Source organism: Plectrocnemia conspersa, unplaced genomic scaffold, assembly GCF_051122295.1.
Source record: "Plectrocnemia conspersa isolate PC_06_02 unplaced genomic scaffold, ASM5112229v1 ptg000002l, whole genome shotgun sequence".
NCBI lineage: Eukaryota > Metazoa > Arthropoda > Insecta > Trichoptera > Polycentropodidae > Plectrocnemia > Plectrocnemia conspersa.
The window spans coordinates 20,054,309-20,072,932 of NW_028277166.1; the positions used below are offsets into that span (position 1 = coordinate 20,054,309).

The 18,624-nt window shown below is 36.2% G+C and overlaps 2 protein-coding genes across 2 annotated transcripts in view; one reads left to right on the forward strand and one right to left on the reverse strand.

The window, feature by feature from the left end:
• Positions 1-2,517: 2,517 nt before the first annotated feature.
• On the reverse strand, positions 2,518-3,330 carry LOC148237995 (uncharacterized). Its single transcript, XM_088181378.1, has one exon. It carries the CDS (start codon positions 3,328-3,330, stop codon positions 2,518-2,520), a length of 813 nt encoding a protein of 270 aa, XP_088037504.1.
• Positions 3,331-4,998: 1,668 nt separating this feature from the next.
• LOC148237996 (6-phosphofructo-2-kinase/fructose-2,6-bisphosphatase 2-like) overlaps positions 4,999-18,624 on the forward strand; it is a 33,721-nt gene continuing 20,095 nt past the window's right edge. The window contains exon 1 of the mRNA XM_088181667.1: positions 4,999-5,391. Coding sequence (XP_088037793.1) covers positions 5,211-5,391 — 181 coding nt within the window. The 5' untranslated portion in view covers positions 4,999-5,210. The remainder of the gene's footprint in view (positions 5,392-18,624) is intronic.

Sequence of the window (18,624 nt, forward strand, 5' to 3'; positions counted from 1 at the left end):
GGGCGGCTTTTAGTTGTCTGTGGAGCCGTTCGACCATCCCATTTGCCGCGGGATGATATGCTGTTGTCCTTATGTGTGTAGATCCGGTTGAGCGGGTCAATTCTTTAAACAGGGCGCTTTCGAATTGTCGGCCTTGATCGGTGGTAATGCGGAGAGGTGTTCCATAGCGGGAAATCCATCCGCTGAAAAACTCCTTTGCAACGGTTTCTGCAGTGATGTCTTCCATAGGAAAAGCTTCAGGCCAGCGGGTGAATCTGTCGACGCACGTTAACATATACTTTTTCCCTTCAGATTGTGGAAGAGGGCCGACGAGGTCAATGTGGATGTGTTCGAACCGTCCCTCCGGGGACGGGAAACTGCCAATCGGAGTGGAAACATGGCGAGAAATTTTCGATCGCTGGCATTGTTCACACTCTCTAGCCCATCGTTTGCAATCGGTGCGCATACAGGGCCAGAAAAATTTCTCTGCGACGAGTTTGGTTGTCGGTCGTCCTCCAGGATGCGATAAATTGTGGCACAATTCGAAAGCTTGTCTTCTAAATTGGAGCGGTAGATATGGTCGCTCGTTGCCGGTAGAGCTATCGCACAAAATTGTCGCATCGGATCCAGGAATGTTGACGGTCCGCAAATTGGTGTATTTCTCAATTTCCGGATCTGCTGATTGTTGGCGCGACAGATCTTCGTAATTTAAAGACTGCACGCTTTCTATTCTGGATAATGCATCCGCCACAACGTTATCGCTGCCCGAAATGTGTCGGACGTCGGTTGAAAACTGCGCGATGTAGTCGGTGTGACGGAATTGTCGAGGGGAAACTTTGTCGGGTTTCTGTCTGAATACATACGTCAGCGGTTTGTGATCGGTATGTATTGAAAATTCTCGTCCTTCGATCATGTGACGAAAATGTCTCACTGCTCGATATATGGCTAGCAACTCTCGATCGTAAGTGCTGTATCGAGTCTCCGTTGGTGAGATTTTCTTCGAGTAAAAGGCAAGTGGTTGCCATCCATCCGGTGAATGTTGTTGAAGCACTGCGCCGATAGTCCTGTCCGAGGCGTCAGTGAAAAGTCCGAGTGGTAAACTTGGGTCAGGATGCACTAAGCAGGTGGCGTCTGACAAACCTTGTTTACATGCCGTGAAGGCTTTTTCCAAATCTTCACTCCACGGCACCGGGTCGTTGTTGGATTTACTTCCCTTCAGTTGATCCGTGAGAAGTTGTTGATTCGCGGACGCACTAGGGATAAACCTCCGGTAGAAATTTAACATCCCTAGGAAACGTCGTAGTTTCTGCATGGTGTCCGGGCGGGGAAAATCTGCAATGGCTGCAACCTTTTCCGGCAGTGGCCTGGTGCCTTCGTGGGAAACGCGATATCCCAGGAAATCAACTTCTGTTTTTCCGAAAACACTCTTCGCTGAATTGATTAGCACTCCGTATTCCTTTAGTCGGCCGAATAGCTGCCGAAGGTGTTCCTCGTGCTGTTTGTGGTTTTCGGATGCGACGAGTATATCGTCGATGTAGACGAAACAGAAGTCGAGTCCTCGAAGTGCTGAGTCCATAAATCGCTGGAACGTCTGTGCTGCGTTGCGTAGGCCAAACGACATAAAGGGGAACTCATAAAGTCCGAACGGTGTAGATATTGCAGTCTTCTTAATGTCCTCCGGAGCCACAGGTATCTGATGGTACGCCCGTACCAAATCGATTGTGCTGAAGATTTTCTGGTTCGCCAGTGCGTGGGCGAAATCCTCAATATGTGGCACGGGATAGCTGTCGGGTATTGTTCTTGCGTTAAGGGCTCTATAATCTCCACAGGGTCGCCATTCGCCAGGAGTTTTCTTCGCGACCAGGTGAAGAGGCGATGACCATGGGCTGTCAGATGGTCGAACGATTCCGTCGTTGATCATTTTCCGGAATTCCTCTTTGGCGATGTGGTACTTCTCCGGAGCTAGTCGTCGAGGGCGATTTGAAACTGGAGGGCCTGAACTGGTCCGGATGTGATGCACTGCTGAATGTTTCGGCTGAGGTCGCAGCGATGTCAATCCAGCTGATTGCGTAATTTCCGGAAAACGTTTCAAAATGTCGTGATACGTCGTCGTTCCGGAAATAGCTTTGATCTGCGGCAAACTATCTGTGCCTTGTACAATGCATTGAATGTTGAATGCAGTTGTACCGTCGACCAGGCGGGCATGTTTTAAATCTACTAGTAGATTAAAATGGTGCAAAAAATCAGCTCCAATGATGGGCTTCGTTACGTCGGCAATGATAAAACGCCACTGGAAATCTCGACGAAGTCCTAAATCGACGGACAGTTGTTTCCATCCAAACGTTTGGATGATGGAACCGTTGGCTGCGAAAAGGTCGTACGGAATAGCTGGAGTTCGAAGTCCTAATTTGCTTCTCGGATACACGGACAGGTCCGAGCCGGTATCGATCAAGAACTTCTCTTTTGTTACTTTGTCGGTAACAAACAGGCGGCTTGACTTCGGCCTAACATCGTCCGCTGCCATTGACGAATGCCGGATTAGTTTTCCGACCTTTTCGAGCACGGATCCTTGCAACGGCGCGCCTTGTCCCCGAAAGTCTCGTGATAGTAACAGAGTCCTGAATCGTTACTTGGGCGTTTTCGCGAAGAGGAGCGATTTCTCGGGCGGTTGTTGTAAGCTCGGCTCCGGCTCGAGCTTCTTTGACGGTCTGTGTTGACGACCATTTTCTCCAAAATGGCCGTCATCTGGGAAAGCTTTTCCTCAAGTACGTCCAATCTTGACGGAGTGGTTGGTGGAGGTGGTGCACTGACGGCGGCAGTCGTGTTGTATCCGCAAGGTTCGGCGTCCATTAGTTTGTCGGCGATGGTGGCGAGTTTATCGATGCTCGTGTCGTCCAAAATCAGCATCATCTGACGCACGTGTGAAGGAAGACGGGCCATCCACACCGTGCGTAGGCCTAGCACGGAAAACTCTGAACCGGCGAGTCCTTCCAAGTGCCGTAAAAACTGAGATGGTTTCCTGTCGCCCATCTCCTCGCGCTCAAGGCATTGCCTTAACTTCGTTTCGCGTGATGATGAAAGGCGGCTGATCAGAGCAGCCTTTAACGTGTCGTATGCGTGCGCGGCCGGTTTATTAGTGATAATATCACGTACCTCTTGGATGGTGCGAGGCGGCAACGAAGTCAGCACCTTGTAGTACTTCGTTTCGTCCGCCGTAATTCGAGCATGGGCCAGTTGTTCTTCGAGCATGATGAACCACAGGATAGGGTCATCGCTGGTGAAGGGCGGAGGCGTCACGGACACAGCATCGGAGTTGGCGGTTGGAGCACTGGTGTTGGCTGGAGCTTCCATCGTCACGTTTGAGTAATACTTTTTCGGGAAAAAATATTATTTAGCGTTGGTGTCAAACACTGCCGGGGTTATACGCATTTAAAAATACGGTTGTGTTGGGTTCCGTCAGGACAGATATTTTTTTTTTTGAAAAAAAAATAAATAAAAAAAATAGCGTTGGTGTCAAAAACTGCCGAGGTTATACGCATTTAAAAATACGGTTTAATATCACGTCGGGGTCACCAATGAAGCGGTCGTGGGGTTACGCTTCTGTTTTGTAGTTATCAGCAGTCCGGTTGACGATCTGTGATAGGACGTTTGTACAGCGAACTGTACAAAGTGGCCCTTATGAAATCGTCCGGTACGTTCTTGACACGTGTTGACTGGGATCCTTCGACAGTCGTCGATATTAAACCTCGAGCGCGTGTCCTGGAGATGGTTGCTCGAACAGGAGGCGAGGTGTAGAATCCGTGTAGTCCAGTGAGTGTTGCAGTGTCAGAAGTCCTGAGTAGAATGTGTAAAGTGAGCCATTTGGTACCTCCTTATAATCCCGGTCGGGTGTGCAACAGTATCCCCACTCCGCGCGTTGCTTGCGGTGGCGGGGGTGCGGTGTGGTTGTACAACGCCACATAGTTCGGGCGCGCGGCTCAGCGGGACTTCACTTTCACTCATGCTGCGTTACGGACGGTCGTCTCGGGGTCCGCATCCCCACTCCGCGCGTAGCTCGCGGTGGCGGGGATGCGGTGTTTATTGTACGACGCCGCTTAGTTCGGGCGCGCGGCTCAACGGGACAATCACTTTCACTTTATGCTGCGTCACGGACGGTCGTCTCGGGGTCCCCATAACCTTAATTCCTCTATTGGAATTTTTTAAATTTGCTATATGAGTTTTTGCCAGTGGCGCTAAATAAGTTTGGGCCAGCCTTGTTCGTACGTTATATGTAAAAGAAAAGCGTCTACTTGATATGCGAGTGTTTTAGGACTGCCTGTTTGAGTTGCGCAAATTGCCATCCGTGCAACACAATATATAATTTTAATAACAAGCTCATAAAAAATTGATATATCATGTTTATTGCAATATTTTCTTGTTCTGTGATTTTTATTCATTTTTGATATTATAATAGTCTAAATTGAAATGACCAAATTCACAAGAAATCAATCTAATAAAAAAATATTTAATTTTTAGCAAATATTTTTTTTAAACGTTTTTGCCATAATCTCACAAATGTGTAATATAAATTTAAAATATTAAAAATAAGAACTTTATTCATTTCAAATAGCTAGAAACGATATTAAACTCATTATAAATAGCCGGAGGCGAAAATTTAGTCGCTGACTCTTCAGCTCTACAATGAAGCAGCAAATATTTAAATATACAAATATACTCACTCTAATAAGAATTTTTATACGTTTAAATAATAAATTTTATATATCTTACACTTTTGTTTTTTTAATTTTATTTAATACGATTTAGAACATGGCCGAATTTAGATGCGCTATGGCGCTGGCGGTCGTTTGACGTTTTTTGTATGTCAAAAATATTTATTTAAATATTTATCTCTGTTTTAAACCTTCTGAATTCCAGTGAGTCATCGAACGTTTCATTAAAAATTACGTTTATTTCTCATCAATTGATTTTGAAAACCACCGAGTATATTATCGTACGACGATTCACGTTGTCCGTCAGTCTGGTTCCGGCCGTTGCGTCGTTCACACGGTCGGTCGTCTTCAGTTTGATATTTGACTTTTAGTGCCCGTTTATCGGCGTAGGCCTATTTCGTTTGAACCGGTGCTTATAAAACAGTATCCGGCAAGGGTGTTTGTAGACGTTTATTGACAGTCAGCTGTGATCTCGCGCCGTCAGCTGTGAGTGACATGTGTAAATAGTGACGGCTGAGACCGATGGACGTGGTGGAGAGCGCCGCCGAGATCGGGGCCCGCCGGGGGCGCAACACGTTCCCCGGGCCGTGCCCCTGTCACTGCCCGAGGCCCTCGCTCTGGGGGGCAATGGCTCCGTCTGCAGAGCACCGGCTTCTGCCGCCTACTTCTGACACCATCATGACCAAGCCATTCCCCATAAGAGGTTAGTGCATTTATTATCCGATTATTTCAACTAATGTATCGATAAATGATGTAACAAGTGACGCGCTTAAAAGTAGCCAGAAAATTAAACAGCGACAAAAGATTTTATTACTAAAAATGAAAGAAATTAAATAATTAATAATAAGTTATTTTATATTAATTTTCAAGCTAGTTTTCTACCTAAATTTTATTATACATCGCTCACGGTTATGGTTTTTGTAATTTATTCGGAATTTGCAGATCGGTAAATCTAAAACAAATGTTTAAATTGGCACTTTCCTGTTCTCAGGGATAAAATTTATTGTAAAAAAATATTGATTCATTTGTTAATACATTTTATTTATTTCTATACAATTATAAATGACATTTTTTAGTAGATTCGTCACAGAGATTTATTCATGGAGTGTTTACTGTTCCGAACAATGGAGTGTTTACTGTTAAAATTTACAAAACAGTGTTTTGCTACATAAATATGTTTTAAAATTAAAACTGGTTAACTGCAAACGAGTGGTAGCTAGTAAGCGTTGGTCAGAACAGTGAACACCCCATGAACACAACAAAGCAGGTTCTTGCAGGATTGTACGGTTTCTGTTAAGATACGAGGCAGTTTGAACACGTTCACCTTCAATGAAAATATAATTGCATATAAATCAATAAAATGTATAAATAAATGAATAAATATATTTTTGGAATAATACTTTAATACCAAAAAATATTTTCTATGAAAAGTTTAAGCAACTAATTATTTTATTTATTTATGGAACATGACACGCGTGTTAGCCCAATGTGTTACAACTGGGTAAACATAACCAACAACTACTAAGTAAGTAGTGTGACATTAGATTCATATAAAAGTCTGTAAATCTATTTTATTAATTGTTAACTATTTATATAGCTTACAATCAATAGATGTCACTATTGCTGACATATCTCATTATGATGTTCACTGCGAGATTAGGAAAATCTAGGAACACATATACTGTGATGATCGATCGGAATTATAATTATGTATTAATCACTAATTCTAATATTCTAGACATAATTAAAAATTAAAAACACCGGGCTCACATTGAGATTATTCAGATATTATTCACCAATTTGCACTAGTATTTAAATTTTATAATACAACAATACACACAAAATGTATTATGTACACATTATAAATGTTTCGGTTGAATATAAATTACAAAAAACTTATCCTAATTAAAAGAACAAATACTGTTCCTGAAAACAGAAGCTAAAACACGACCAAAAATACTTTTAGTAAATTGTGTTCAGGGTCGTCTCGGGGTAGGGCGAAATGAGGGGCTCGTCATGTGGTCGTAATGGTAAAATCAGAATAATATGTTTTCGCCAAATGTACCAAAATAAAATAATTGGACATTAAGTGTGTTGCTATGTGTGGCATATTTTAATTTGTATGATTTACTATACTGGGTTGCTAGGAAAAATCTGGTTATAACCTTCAAGTTTAAATACATTTCTATCAGCTAATAAGTAACTTTATTATTCGAAATATGCATCCTTAAAATCAATATATATTTTTATTACAATAGTGTGAAGCTTTGGAGTTGATAAAATCTGTCAACGAGAATTTTGGTTAAAATAGTGGTTGAGGCAATATTTTTGAGGGTCAATCGTAAGATGCGTGTTCGTGCAAGAGAATTCCAGTTTTTGACTAGTGGTGTAGTAAGGACGGAACTTCGTTTCAGTCCTTTTTTCCATAATCGGAACGCGTTCCGGCACGATTCGCTAGAAGATCTGGTAATATTTATTTCAGCTTAATTGTAGGAATTAAAAATAAATAAATTAATTGCCAGCCTCACGGACTGACTAATGCCACCTGCTCACTCAGTATGCGCTCCTGTTACCGCGTTACTCAAAAAGGCATACAATCGGTTCGTGTTAAATTTGTACACAAAATGAGGCCCCGCCGGTCGTAGTCTTGCCGTCGAGATACACTAAATAATGTGCTTCCCTACGCCGTAGTCATATCAGTGTTACCAGTTTCCGATACAATACAATTAAAAATAAAATAATAGAAAATTTACCAAGATAAAATGAATGTTAACACTTACAACTCGTAGACAAACTTTGCTTACACCAATAATAATTGAAACAGCAATAAATACTTAGGCATATTCGTCTACATTCCAAACTTAAAATTACTTGACATGTAACTAAACTTCAATTCCAAAACTACAGTTGAATCGTTCAGTAAAGGTAGTTTAAAACATAATTGATAGGGCAATCATTAGCGATATTTTTACGAAGGGAATAAATGACATAACCTCAAATATTCTTTACCTTTTTTAATAAATAATACATATTTTATAAAAATTGATAGTTTTTGCGATGTCAGTTTTATTTTCTTATTAAAGTACCGTCATTTTTCTCTAGAAGTTATGCGACTTACTTTACTCTATCAAAGTAATCAAGGGATAAAATCAACAGTTAATATACATAGTTATGAATTAATAATTAATAAAAAAAGTTTTTAAGAAAAAAGCTAGCGAAGCGAAACATTGTATATAGTAATTTTTTGTTCAAGTTTTTGCTCATTTTCCAGTATTTTTTGTTGCTTTATTTATTATTATTATTTGTTTAAGTTTTTCCTTTTACAAAACAAAGATAAATATAAATATGAATATAATGGCACATTCATACATACATTTTCAAACAAATAAACTTTTGTTGTAAAAGATTTAATAGTAAACTATAAAAAAAAATGTTGGGAAGAATAACTTATGAATGTATTATATATTATGTGGTATGAATGTATGGTACATTATATTGATTGTTCAACCATAACATCTATTGTCAGACTGAAAATCAATTAATTGCCTTTCTTGTATTCTTTGATGACGTAGACATGAAAGGATATGAGCTATAAACTTTTTTTAAATATGTCATATTCAATTGTATTCTACGCAGAATGGTAACATTATATTATAAATAAATTATTATTTTGATTTTATAGTTTTCAAGCTATATTTCATATTTGTAAGCATATTTTATGTATTGTACATTCGCGTTTCGCAGTTGTAGACTATTGATTTACGATGGTTTAAAGCTCGCATCGGCAATAAAATAAAATAAAATAATTCGTGGCAGGTTTCTAAAACTGTGGAATTTGTTCTTTTCTTTTTATAAATGTACTATTATGAAAAAAATATATTGATGCCATTTGTTATTTGAAATATCTTTTTTAATTATATTATAATCATAATGATATTGGTGCTACCAAGGTCTCATTCTAGATTATTCTAGGCTACGAAGCGCCAGTTATGATGCCTAGTGTATCTTAATCACAATTCTTATTAAAAGTTAACCGCTTTGCAGGCTTCGAGTCTCGAGGCGATTATTCACTTAAAATGAATTTAATGCATATGCCTTGTACTGTAGATATATTATACTTGAAAATATATTTCAGTCGATTAATACAATAATTTGGATATATTTAATTGTATTATGTTTTATAATGAAGTATCGTAGCTAAAAATATTTTCCATATAGCCACCCGACCATTATGAAATTTGTATATTTTATATTCGTCTATCTATCCATTATACTAGTGTAGTGTAATTTACTACGTAACTACTTTGATCAATATTCCTTTAATTGCGCTGAACAAATTAAAAATTATTTCGATTCCAAATCACAATACAAATTGTCTAATATATTTTTTAATTAAATAATTAAACTTTGCTATTTTTTTCCTTATATTTTTCAATCAAACCGAAAGTTAACGAAATGGCATTCGATATCTGATAGTGGGACGACGTTGCTTTGGTGGAAAAAAATCGCCAAAAATTGCGTGATAGTCACGCGGTTGGATCGTGGTTCGGTGCCGCCGAACTCGTTTTGCAGATAAACGCATGCGTTGTAGTAATGTAATATACCCTCACCATAAGCCAAAATAATATGGAGAGTCGTCTAGGTCCATATAGAAATATGTGTACATATGTACTTCTACTAAAACTTGTCGACCACATTCAAATTGTCGATCCACAATATTCAAAATTATTATTATGATTATTATTATCCCAGTCTCTGGACTGTAGACTTGAAAATGTGGAAAAGGTTTCAAAAGTCGCAAAATATACTTTTGTAGGAATTAAGTAAATTTATAAAGTGAATTATTTTACTGCTTGTTTGTAGCAGATTGTGAATAAAACAATTGTGGCCTTGACATTGAAACGAATTAAAGAACGAGAGTTTTATATACAGTTCTACGCGTTTGCTCGAGGCTTTGTTTTTATTCAAGGAATATTATGGAGGATAAATATAAAAGGCTAGTATAAATGGATGCAAATTTCATACACTGTCTCAGTCACAATAACGTTTTTTTTGTTGGTATGCATGTTTAAAATGGTCCTGTCAATGTCAATGCCGAGCAGCGGTACTAAAATAAAAACCGCTGCTGAAATTCATCAATAACTTGCTGGTGTTGATGAACATGCAAAATTATAATGTAAAGCATGAATAATTGAGATTCATTATGAGGCAATAATGAATTTATTTAAAATATAAATCTTATACAACCATTAACCCTAAATATCTAAATCAAATGATATAGATATACTCCATTTGTGTTAACTCAGTCAGTTCGAGAGCTATCCATTTCATCTTTATTCATAATTGAGAAAGAGATGGCAAGTTTGGGTTTACGCCCCTACTATTAGCTCTAAAGCACACGATATGGATATATGTTCGATATACTTATCATTACTTCTGTTTATATTTCGAACAAGTTTATAGAAATTGAAATCATTACTATATTTTTTTATATTTATCAATCAATCGTGTGCTTTAGAGCCAACTGTAGGAACGTAAACCTAAACTTGTCATCTCTTTCTCAATTATGAATAATGATTAAATGTATAGCTCTCAAACTGACTATGTTAACGCAAATATAAGATAGTTACTATTAAGAACCCAAAACATATGATCATATTTGGCCATCCCACTCCCCTTAAAAAATCTTAGTTTCACTCTAAAACCATGCAAAAATTATAATCGCTTAATACTATCATTCTATTAATGTAATCATCCTATTGCTTGGACTAAATTTTATATACGTAATTGAAACGTATTTTTTAAATTCAAACAAAGACGTTATTTTGTTTCAATTGATTAGTTATTTTTCGTTGTGTATATTTGTGTCGTCTGAAGAATCGCCTTCCTAGTTGTGTTTATATAAATATAACTATTATGATTTTCTTGAACTAATAGTAGGTAATTGGTTATTCATTTTAGGGCGTACGTCAAAATTGTTGCCTTCTCTTGTACGAGCGTCGAGACTTGAGTTGGCCGGGTCGAAAGTTGCATCGAACTTTGAGACTGTACTGCCCGCTGGCGTCGAAAAATGTATGCGTGCAGCGAGCAGTCGCATGGTCGACACCAGATATAAGCTGATTCGGGGTCAGTCGACGCGGAGAATAAACAATCGCTGGCCGACCAGTTGTAAGTCTTCGTCTTGCGCGTGTTCAATATTTAATCTACAGTACGTCAGTTAAATAAAGTGTTTCGGAAGCGCTTTGAATATGCTATATAAACCCGATTTTTTAAAATATTTTGGTTTAATCATAAATAATTTTGACTTTATTTTATTTTTGGCATAGGAATCATGGCTCGGTTTATTTATTATAAATTTCTGGTTTGTTCTGATAAAATTTTACTTAAAAAAACGTTTATTTTTACATGTATGATTATCAGCTGCAGATGTAAATGAAGGATCGATTTGTTTCCGGAGCATTTCTTTATCAACTCACTTCAATTTTATCATCGATGTAATTATACATCAGTAACGTGAACGTCGGTGTTTAACAATCATTATCCTCCACAGTACTCCCCTCTTAACGAAGTTAAACTAATAATAGATACGGAGAACTTTTCTTGAGCGCAGCTTGGCAGCTTGTGCCAGCGCGAGTAAGGATTGGCTTGTTTTTATATTGATATAGGCTTAAACGTACATCGTTAATAATGTGTGCTATGCCAAAAAAAGTGTGGGAATAATTAATATATAGTAAACGTTTAAGAGCAGTAATTAAGTCGTATATACTGTTTTTTAGCGATTAGGTTTATTGCTAATATATTTTTTATCTGTAATATTATAAGACCGTTTTAATTGGCGACGGATCAACCGCATATCTTCCATATGTTGAAATATATTCAAGACTCAAAAGGCCTTATCATATAATGATATTGCTCTAGCAACAATAAAGGCACTGTTAACGCAACAGCTGGTATAACCTAATTGTGCAAACCTTGAGATTAAGGGACGATTAATATATTCCCATTTATTGTATATTTACAACTCGTTAAAATAATATATTAAATGAATTGGCAATCATGTCAGTATTTAGAGGAATGACTAGACATATTATTTGTGCAAATCTCTGTGAGATCTAATCTGTTGAGAATCTCTCATGTCCAATTTATCCAACATTCCTTAGCACAATCTCTGTCGCTAATCGCTCGAAGCGCAACGACCGACGATCGTCGTTAAAATGATTAACCGCAGAACTAATTCCGTATGCAAAACTACAGAGGAAAACTCGCATCAATAACAATTTTCTATGAATTGCTTATGATGTACATATTACGCACGCACGATTTGCGGTACGTCAGTTTTCAATGCCACAATCGTATGATGCATTATTAGATTAGCAAGTGCTTGCATAGTAAACAGAGGCGGTCCAGAGCGCGCAGATGCACGGAGCCACGCGTTTCTTTCCAATACTAAAAGAAATATCGGGCGAAGTCTGTGGCGTAGTTTTGTTATATTTTCAACTTATTTTTTCCAAAAACAAATTTCATAGATACATAATAATGAATATTATATTCATTTGGATTGATAGCTACATACATACATATATACCTTAAAACACGCACTTATGAAACAGTTTCGAAGCATATTATTCGGGGGCGCAGACCCTCGGCGACGCACCATCAAGGGTAGTGTTCGCGAACATTTTGAGTTCGGTGTGCTAAAATTCTGAAAAAATAGTAGTGGCACTCTTCCTCATTCTCCAAACGATTTCTTTCCAGATTCTTAAGCTTGGACCTCACGTCGACAAACTCTTGAGCTTAGATGCTGCTTTAAATTCTGCAAGTTGCATTCCCAATTAATCAATTTGCATCCGTTGGAAACCATTTAATTCCAAAGCACTGTAGACTACTAATTACATTAATTGTTTGTTTGTAAACTGGTTAAGAAACGAGTTTACAATATGCTGGTACTTTATATGCACGAGCTTCATATAATTTCGTATATTTGTAGTGGCCTCGAAATACATTTTTACTCGAAGATAATACTTATAAGTTTTAGTCTCTCTTTCTCGAGAAAAAATAGTTTAAGCGGTTCCGTGAAACGTTGTCATGTTTGGTGAACGTCCGCCATATATTTTTTTATACAATATAAATAATTTAAATTCCGGTTCATAATATATGTTTTGAACTCTTAAATTGTAGCGCTCTACAATAATAAGTTAAGAGTCAGGAGTGGTGAGGCCAAAATATTTTTTTTAAATTAATTGTTTATTAAGTAGCTTAGTTATCGCTTTGGCTGTGAACGCCGTGGCTTCATCGTGCTTTAATACATATCGCCCACTGTAGCTATAGGCCTTTATAAGAGAGAGAAACACGATGTATCCTTCCTCCTGAAACAGGACATAGTCCATAATCATATTATCATTAAAAGCTGCGTGAGCATAATACGTTCATGTTTTTTTCGTTTAGTTAAATTAATGTACCATTGAGTAGAATAAATCATCATAAGTAGCCATGACACGTCTCCAAACAATGCTTTATAACATCCAAAATGTTAAAATAATAAGTTAGCAGTCCAATCGGGTACATTATTGTTTTTGGTTTTATTGCAGCTATAACATAAGATATAATCATTTGCACTGAGTTATTACTCATTATTACACCATGCAGTATGCATATTTGTAAATAAAGTGTGTCAGCTGTTGGGAATTCCAAATGATCATATTTGTGACTAATAAGGATTAAAGAGTTTAATTTGGGTTACCATAAGTCAAGTATAATTGATTTTTGCATTTGATTTTGCACCACCTTCTCATTCAACTGACTTTCCTGAATATTTATTTAACTTTAATTACATTTTCATATAATATCTCAAAATAAATAATCAGTAAATTTTCTACTGAGCGGCTAAAGTTATTGACTTTTTATTTCTTGACAAAAAAGCTATTGGCCTCATTTTTCTAATTATGCTACTGCTTCAAAAATATTCAAATTAATATTTATATTACGAATATGAAAAAAGGGCCTTGTAATTATCCGAGGCGGCTCTGACGTTAGACACTACACGCATACGTCAAAACGTCTAGTTTCCATAATTCGTGTTTTGTTGACATAATTCTCTTTCTTCCTGGTTAAAAAAATGTGACTGTGATGAGCTATTGTGACATTGTGTCGATGCGGAAAAAATGCTTGTTATCGTTTATAGCACCAACCTTGTCAGCCGTTTATTAACCCTAACCATTGCTAGTAATTATACTAATTTTTCGTAGATTTAATATTTTGATCGCACGTCACCGATTGGTGAGATGCTCCAAATGTTTTATTTTATTGATGTCATTGATGACATCAATAAAATAAAACTGTCATTAATGACATTTTTATATCAGATCGGATTTCTAAATAGAAAAAAAATTACCTAATTTATTATTTCAATGACAAAAAGCGTAGACAAACGACCGATAATATTTTTCCTATCTTTCATGTGACAAAGTATCTTATCTCGGGGCGTGTCTTTTTGTTCTTGAAATTTGGATAAATTTTAAAATGGCAATTAATTACATTTTTAATAGTCATATGGTATGAAGTATAACATTTTTTTTAATAAGTTTATTTATACGTGTCGATAAATAAATGATTTGGCAATAGAGCATATGTAACTACATATGTAACTGATTTATCGGAGTCGATGTTTACTTTGGACATTATTAACTATCAACAAATTAAAAAATTATATTCGATAGCTTAAAATATGAACGATTTATTTAAATAGTGATATATCATAAACCAATAAAGATTTTTTCTGTGGTATCGATGATTTACGTTATTTTGTTATATATAAACAGTATTAAAACGGCATTGTAGCGGTTCGATGAAATTAAAATTATGCGTTGACACAAAGGGTTTAAAATATCGTTTGGTATTTTTGGCCATTGTATAGATATATTGGAGACGAGATCAGCTGTAGCTTCTAGGTAACTCGCGGTATTAAAACTGTCGAATAAGTCTGAAAAGTCGATAAATGTATTAAAATATACTAAACATTTAATCAGAATATAAAATAGCATCAAAATTATTACATATTAAGGAGCCAGATGGCGACAGTCATACGCGAGTCAGTCAGTGCGGACGTCATGGTATCAAAAGAGGACGCAATCGTGATTCTTGAATACGTCCCGAAACCCAAAACTGGAATTCCTTGAGAATAGTTTTAAAAAATGCTTAGTGACATACAATTTTCTGAAATAATTTTTAGGTTATTTTGGAAGAAGATGCCAGAACAAACGTATATTTCCAGAAATGTAGTCTGCTTCTGGATTTTTTTAAATTTATTGCAATACAATTTTCCTAAATATATTATGAATAGAGATTTTTATCGATACGGGACACTAACTATCATGACGACCTTAATCGGAACATTTTAACAAAATGTTAGATAATGCCATGACCCGTAAATATGGGACGTCTGGTCACTCTAAGATAAAAATATACTCTCCTCTCTCACTCGCACCCGTCCCTTGATGTGTGTGCGAGGCAAAGGGAGGATATCTCAACAAACGCGCCTTATTTGTATGTACGTGTTGCAAAAAACTTAAAAAGTAGTTTTAATCCCCGAGTACACTCTACCACTTAGCACGTCCGCAATTTACCGTCTTATCGAGGAATCTACTGTACTTGAAAAAGGACCGGGTGTATCCGTAAGTCAAACGTCTGGCGCCAAATACAAAATCCAATGGTCGGTGTATAATACGATGGGTAATCAGACCCGCATTTCATATATGTAGTGAAGGATGGAATAGCGTAGTCCATAACGTCTCAGACTAATAACTCTGAGGTTGCGGGCTCGAGCCCCGGCAGCGGCACTTGATTTTTAATTTATAAAAATGCGCTATTATTTAAAAAAACCGGTCACATCTATTGATTATAAATTGTATGTCACATAATAATTTATAATTAATAATATAGATGTTACCGATTCCCAGACTTTCAGTCTGATGTTTAATACTAACTTGTAGGTATTCATTATGTCTGATTGACTTACTCAGTTGGTACAAATTTGCCTGTTGTAACGCATTGGGCTTACGCCTGTCAGGTTGTAACGGATGATTTAATAATAAAAAAAAATATAGATAATATTGTTGCCTATTCATAGTCTATTGATTTTTGAACCGCCAGTAAGCAAAATATGGTCAAAAACTAGATACAAATAGTTTGTTTCCGCCCAGAATCCTAACATTAACCGGACGATCTTGAATAAGAACGGCGAATAATCCTAATTTTAAAGGGGTATAACATGGCTCACTCAATTTATTTCCATCAGGATAATACTTTAGTCAGGACTTGACACTTTTAGCACTTTACTTCCGAGTATCGACCGAAACGACCTTTAGAACACCGATAAAACAGCAGTATACTCATAATTCTAGTATTTATAAAAATAAATGCTTGCACTTCAAGGTTAGCAAACTACTACAATGTAAATTTCATCGATATTGAGTAAAAATTAATGAATGAAGTTAGAATGTCATTTTCATTACTCCTTTCGAGACACAGAATTTTAAATTCCCTAATTTTATGACGTATCGAGTACTTAATAATAAGCTTTTTGATATTGCTGAAGAGTGGTGTTCATAATCTTTCGATTCATAGTGACTTTCAGTTAATGCCTGTAGATCGAGAACGCCCATTTAACGTGTGGTGTTTTTTGTGGTAGCTACATAGAGTACAATTATATAATTTACGTAAAATAGTGTACTTTTTTAGATATGAATCACTTTCATTGTAATCAATTTAATTTTCTTTTATACATTTTTTTTGTTTGTATTTGTAGTATGCATCAGTGTATGTTATGTTTGATTATGAGCGCATGTGTAATTATATATAAATACATTTACTACATGTCAAATCAAATTTTTATTTAGGGGGTCAAATCTTAGTTATATTTAGTACAATATATTGACCTGGAATCATAAATTCTGATCGATAACAAATTGTTTCATCATCGTTATCATAAACAATCACTGAATCACTTCCCTTGACGTAATAATACTCGCTGACAAGAGAACTTTTTGGCATCCGATCAACAGCCAATTGACTATGACTGAGCTATGTTGGATAGAATGCCGGACGACTTCCGATCGAACGCCACGCCACACAGTCGTTTGCTGCACATGCGATTTTAAAGAAGGGGTTGCACCGGATGGATCAATAATAGAGCGCAACCTTCGTCGAGTTCGGACCGAAAGTGCACGAGGCACCCGACGAATGTTCCAGTGACCGGGATGCAGTCAGCTGCGAGAGTCCCACTTTTTTCTCGGCTCTCAAAGAAAAATGTTTCCGCGAAGGCATATTATAAAAAGTAATGAGTATTAAGTTAATACTATATTAACAATGGTGATATTTTTGGTGATTAAATTCCATATTAAATAACAAAAATCAGTTTATTTATAATATGTGTTTTCATTATGTAATTAGCGAAATTGTTTATTTTAAAACAATCGCAATCGAATCGATCGATGTCCTCGCGTTCACTTCAGTTTGCTGTAACTTGCTCGGCTATGCAAAACGGTGAAATCGCCAGCTTTACTTATAATTTATTTTAATATTTTTTACTTAGATGCTTAAAGTATGTAGTCAATTTAATATTAATTAATTATATTTTGTATCAGGGGTAGGCAAATATTTTGGCTGTCGGACCTCATAGGGGATAAAAATTTGGCCGCGGGTCACATTGAAATTTTCTTGAAATTATTTTTTAATCTAGGAGGGTTATTTTATAAATTTTAAAAGTAATATTTATAAATCGATACGTTTATATTAAAAAATGAAAAAGATTTTTTAAAACCTTCATGTCAAATATTTATCAGTGTACAATTCTCATATAACATAAAACAAGATATTTTTTTTTGAAATTGAAAATATGCTACCTATTTAGATATACAGTGGTACCTCGGTTTTCGTTGACTTTGGTTATCGTCGGTTTCGGTTTTTGTCGATTTTCCCCGCGAAAAATTTGTCTCGGTCTTAGTCGGCATAGTTAATGTTTTTGCGTTTCTTTTATTGATTGCGAGTGTTAATACATATTACAATTATATACCTCGTAATGTAAAATAACATACTACAAATAATTGCCTCGGTTTTCGTCGGTTTCGGACTTCAACGATTGTTTTCGGACAGATTATCGACGAAAACCGAGGTACCACTGTGCATATAACATTAAATTTACAACTAGTTTAATTTTTCATTAAATTAAAAAATGACCAGAATTAAATTTTAAAGACTAATAATTTTTTTGGAGTGTATCATTTTTATGTTGTGGAAAACATTTTTATGTTTTCCACAACATAAAAATAATACACTCCAAAAAAATTATTAGTCCTTAAAATTTAGCATTTTACATATTAATCTATAATAAAATATATTGATTTATAATAAAAACTTTTTTTAATTAGGAAGAATCTTTAAGAATATTCATGTTTTTATTGATACACGAATCCTATTAAAACTAAAATAATAGAAGCGTATGAAATTTAAAACGCAATATTTTCTCAAAACATACAAATTTTATACATACAGCCTTGGGCATAATAATGGGGAACCCCAATAAATGTGTTATATCTTAAAAAATCGTGAAAATTTAAATAAAAAACTATTAAGGTTGCTTAAAGTGTTCATTTTAAGCATATGTATGTAATATTTAGCAGGCCCACTCTTAGATTTAAATACAGATGCAACTCTTGTTAGCATACTGTCAGGTGGATGGACACAATTTTCTACATTCTATCTGAAACTTTTCTCGCAGCTCAATTTTGGATTTGCAATTGTGTTGGGAAACCTTTCCTTTTAATTTTTGCCATAAATGCTCCATAGGATTTAGGTCTGGTGACTGTGTAGGCCATTCTAAAAGCGTCCCTTTGACGCAAACCAATCTTTGCTTTTTAGCGAAGTATGCCACGTGGCGTTT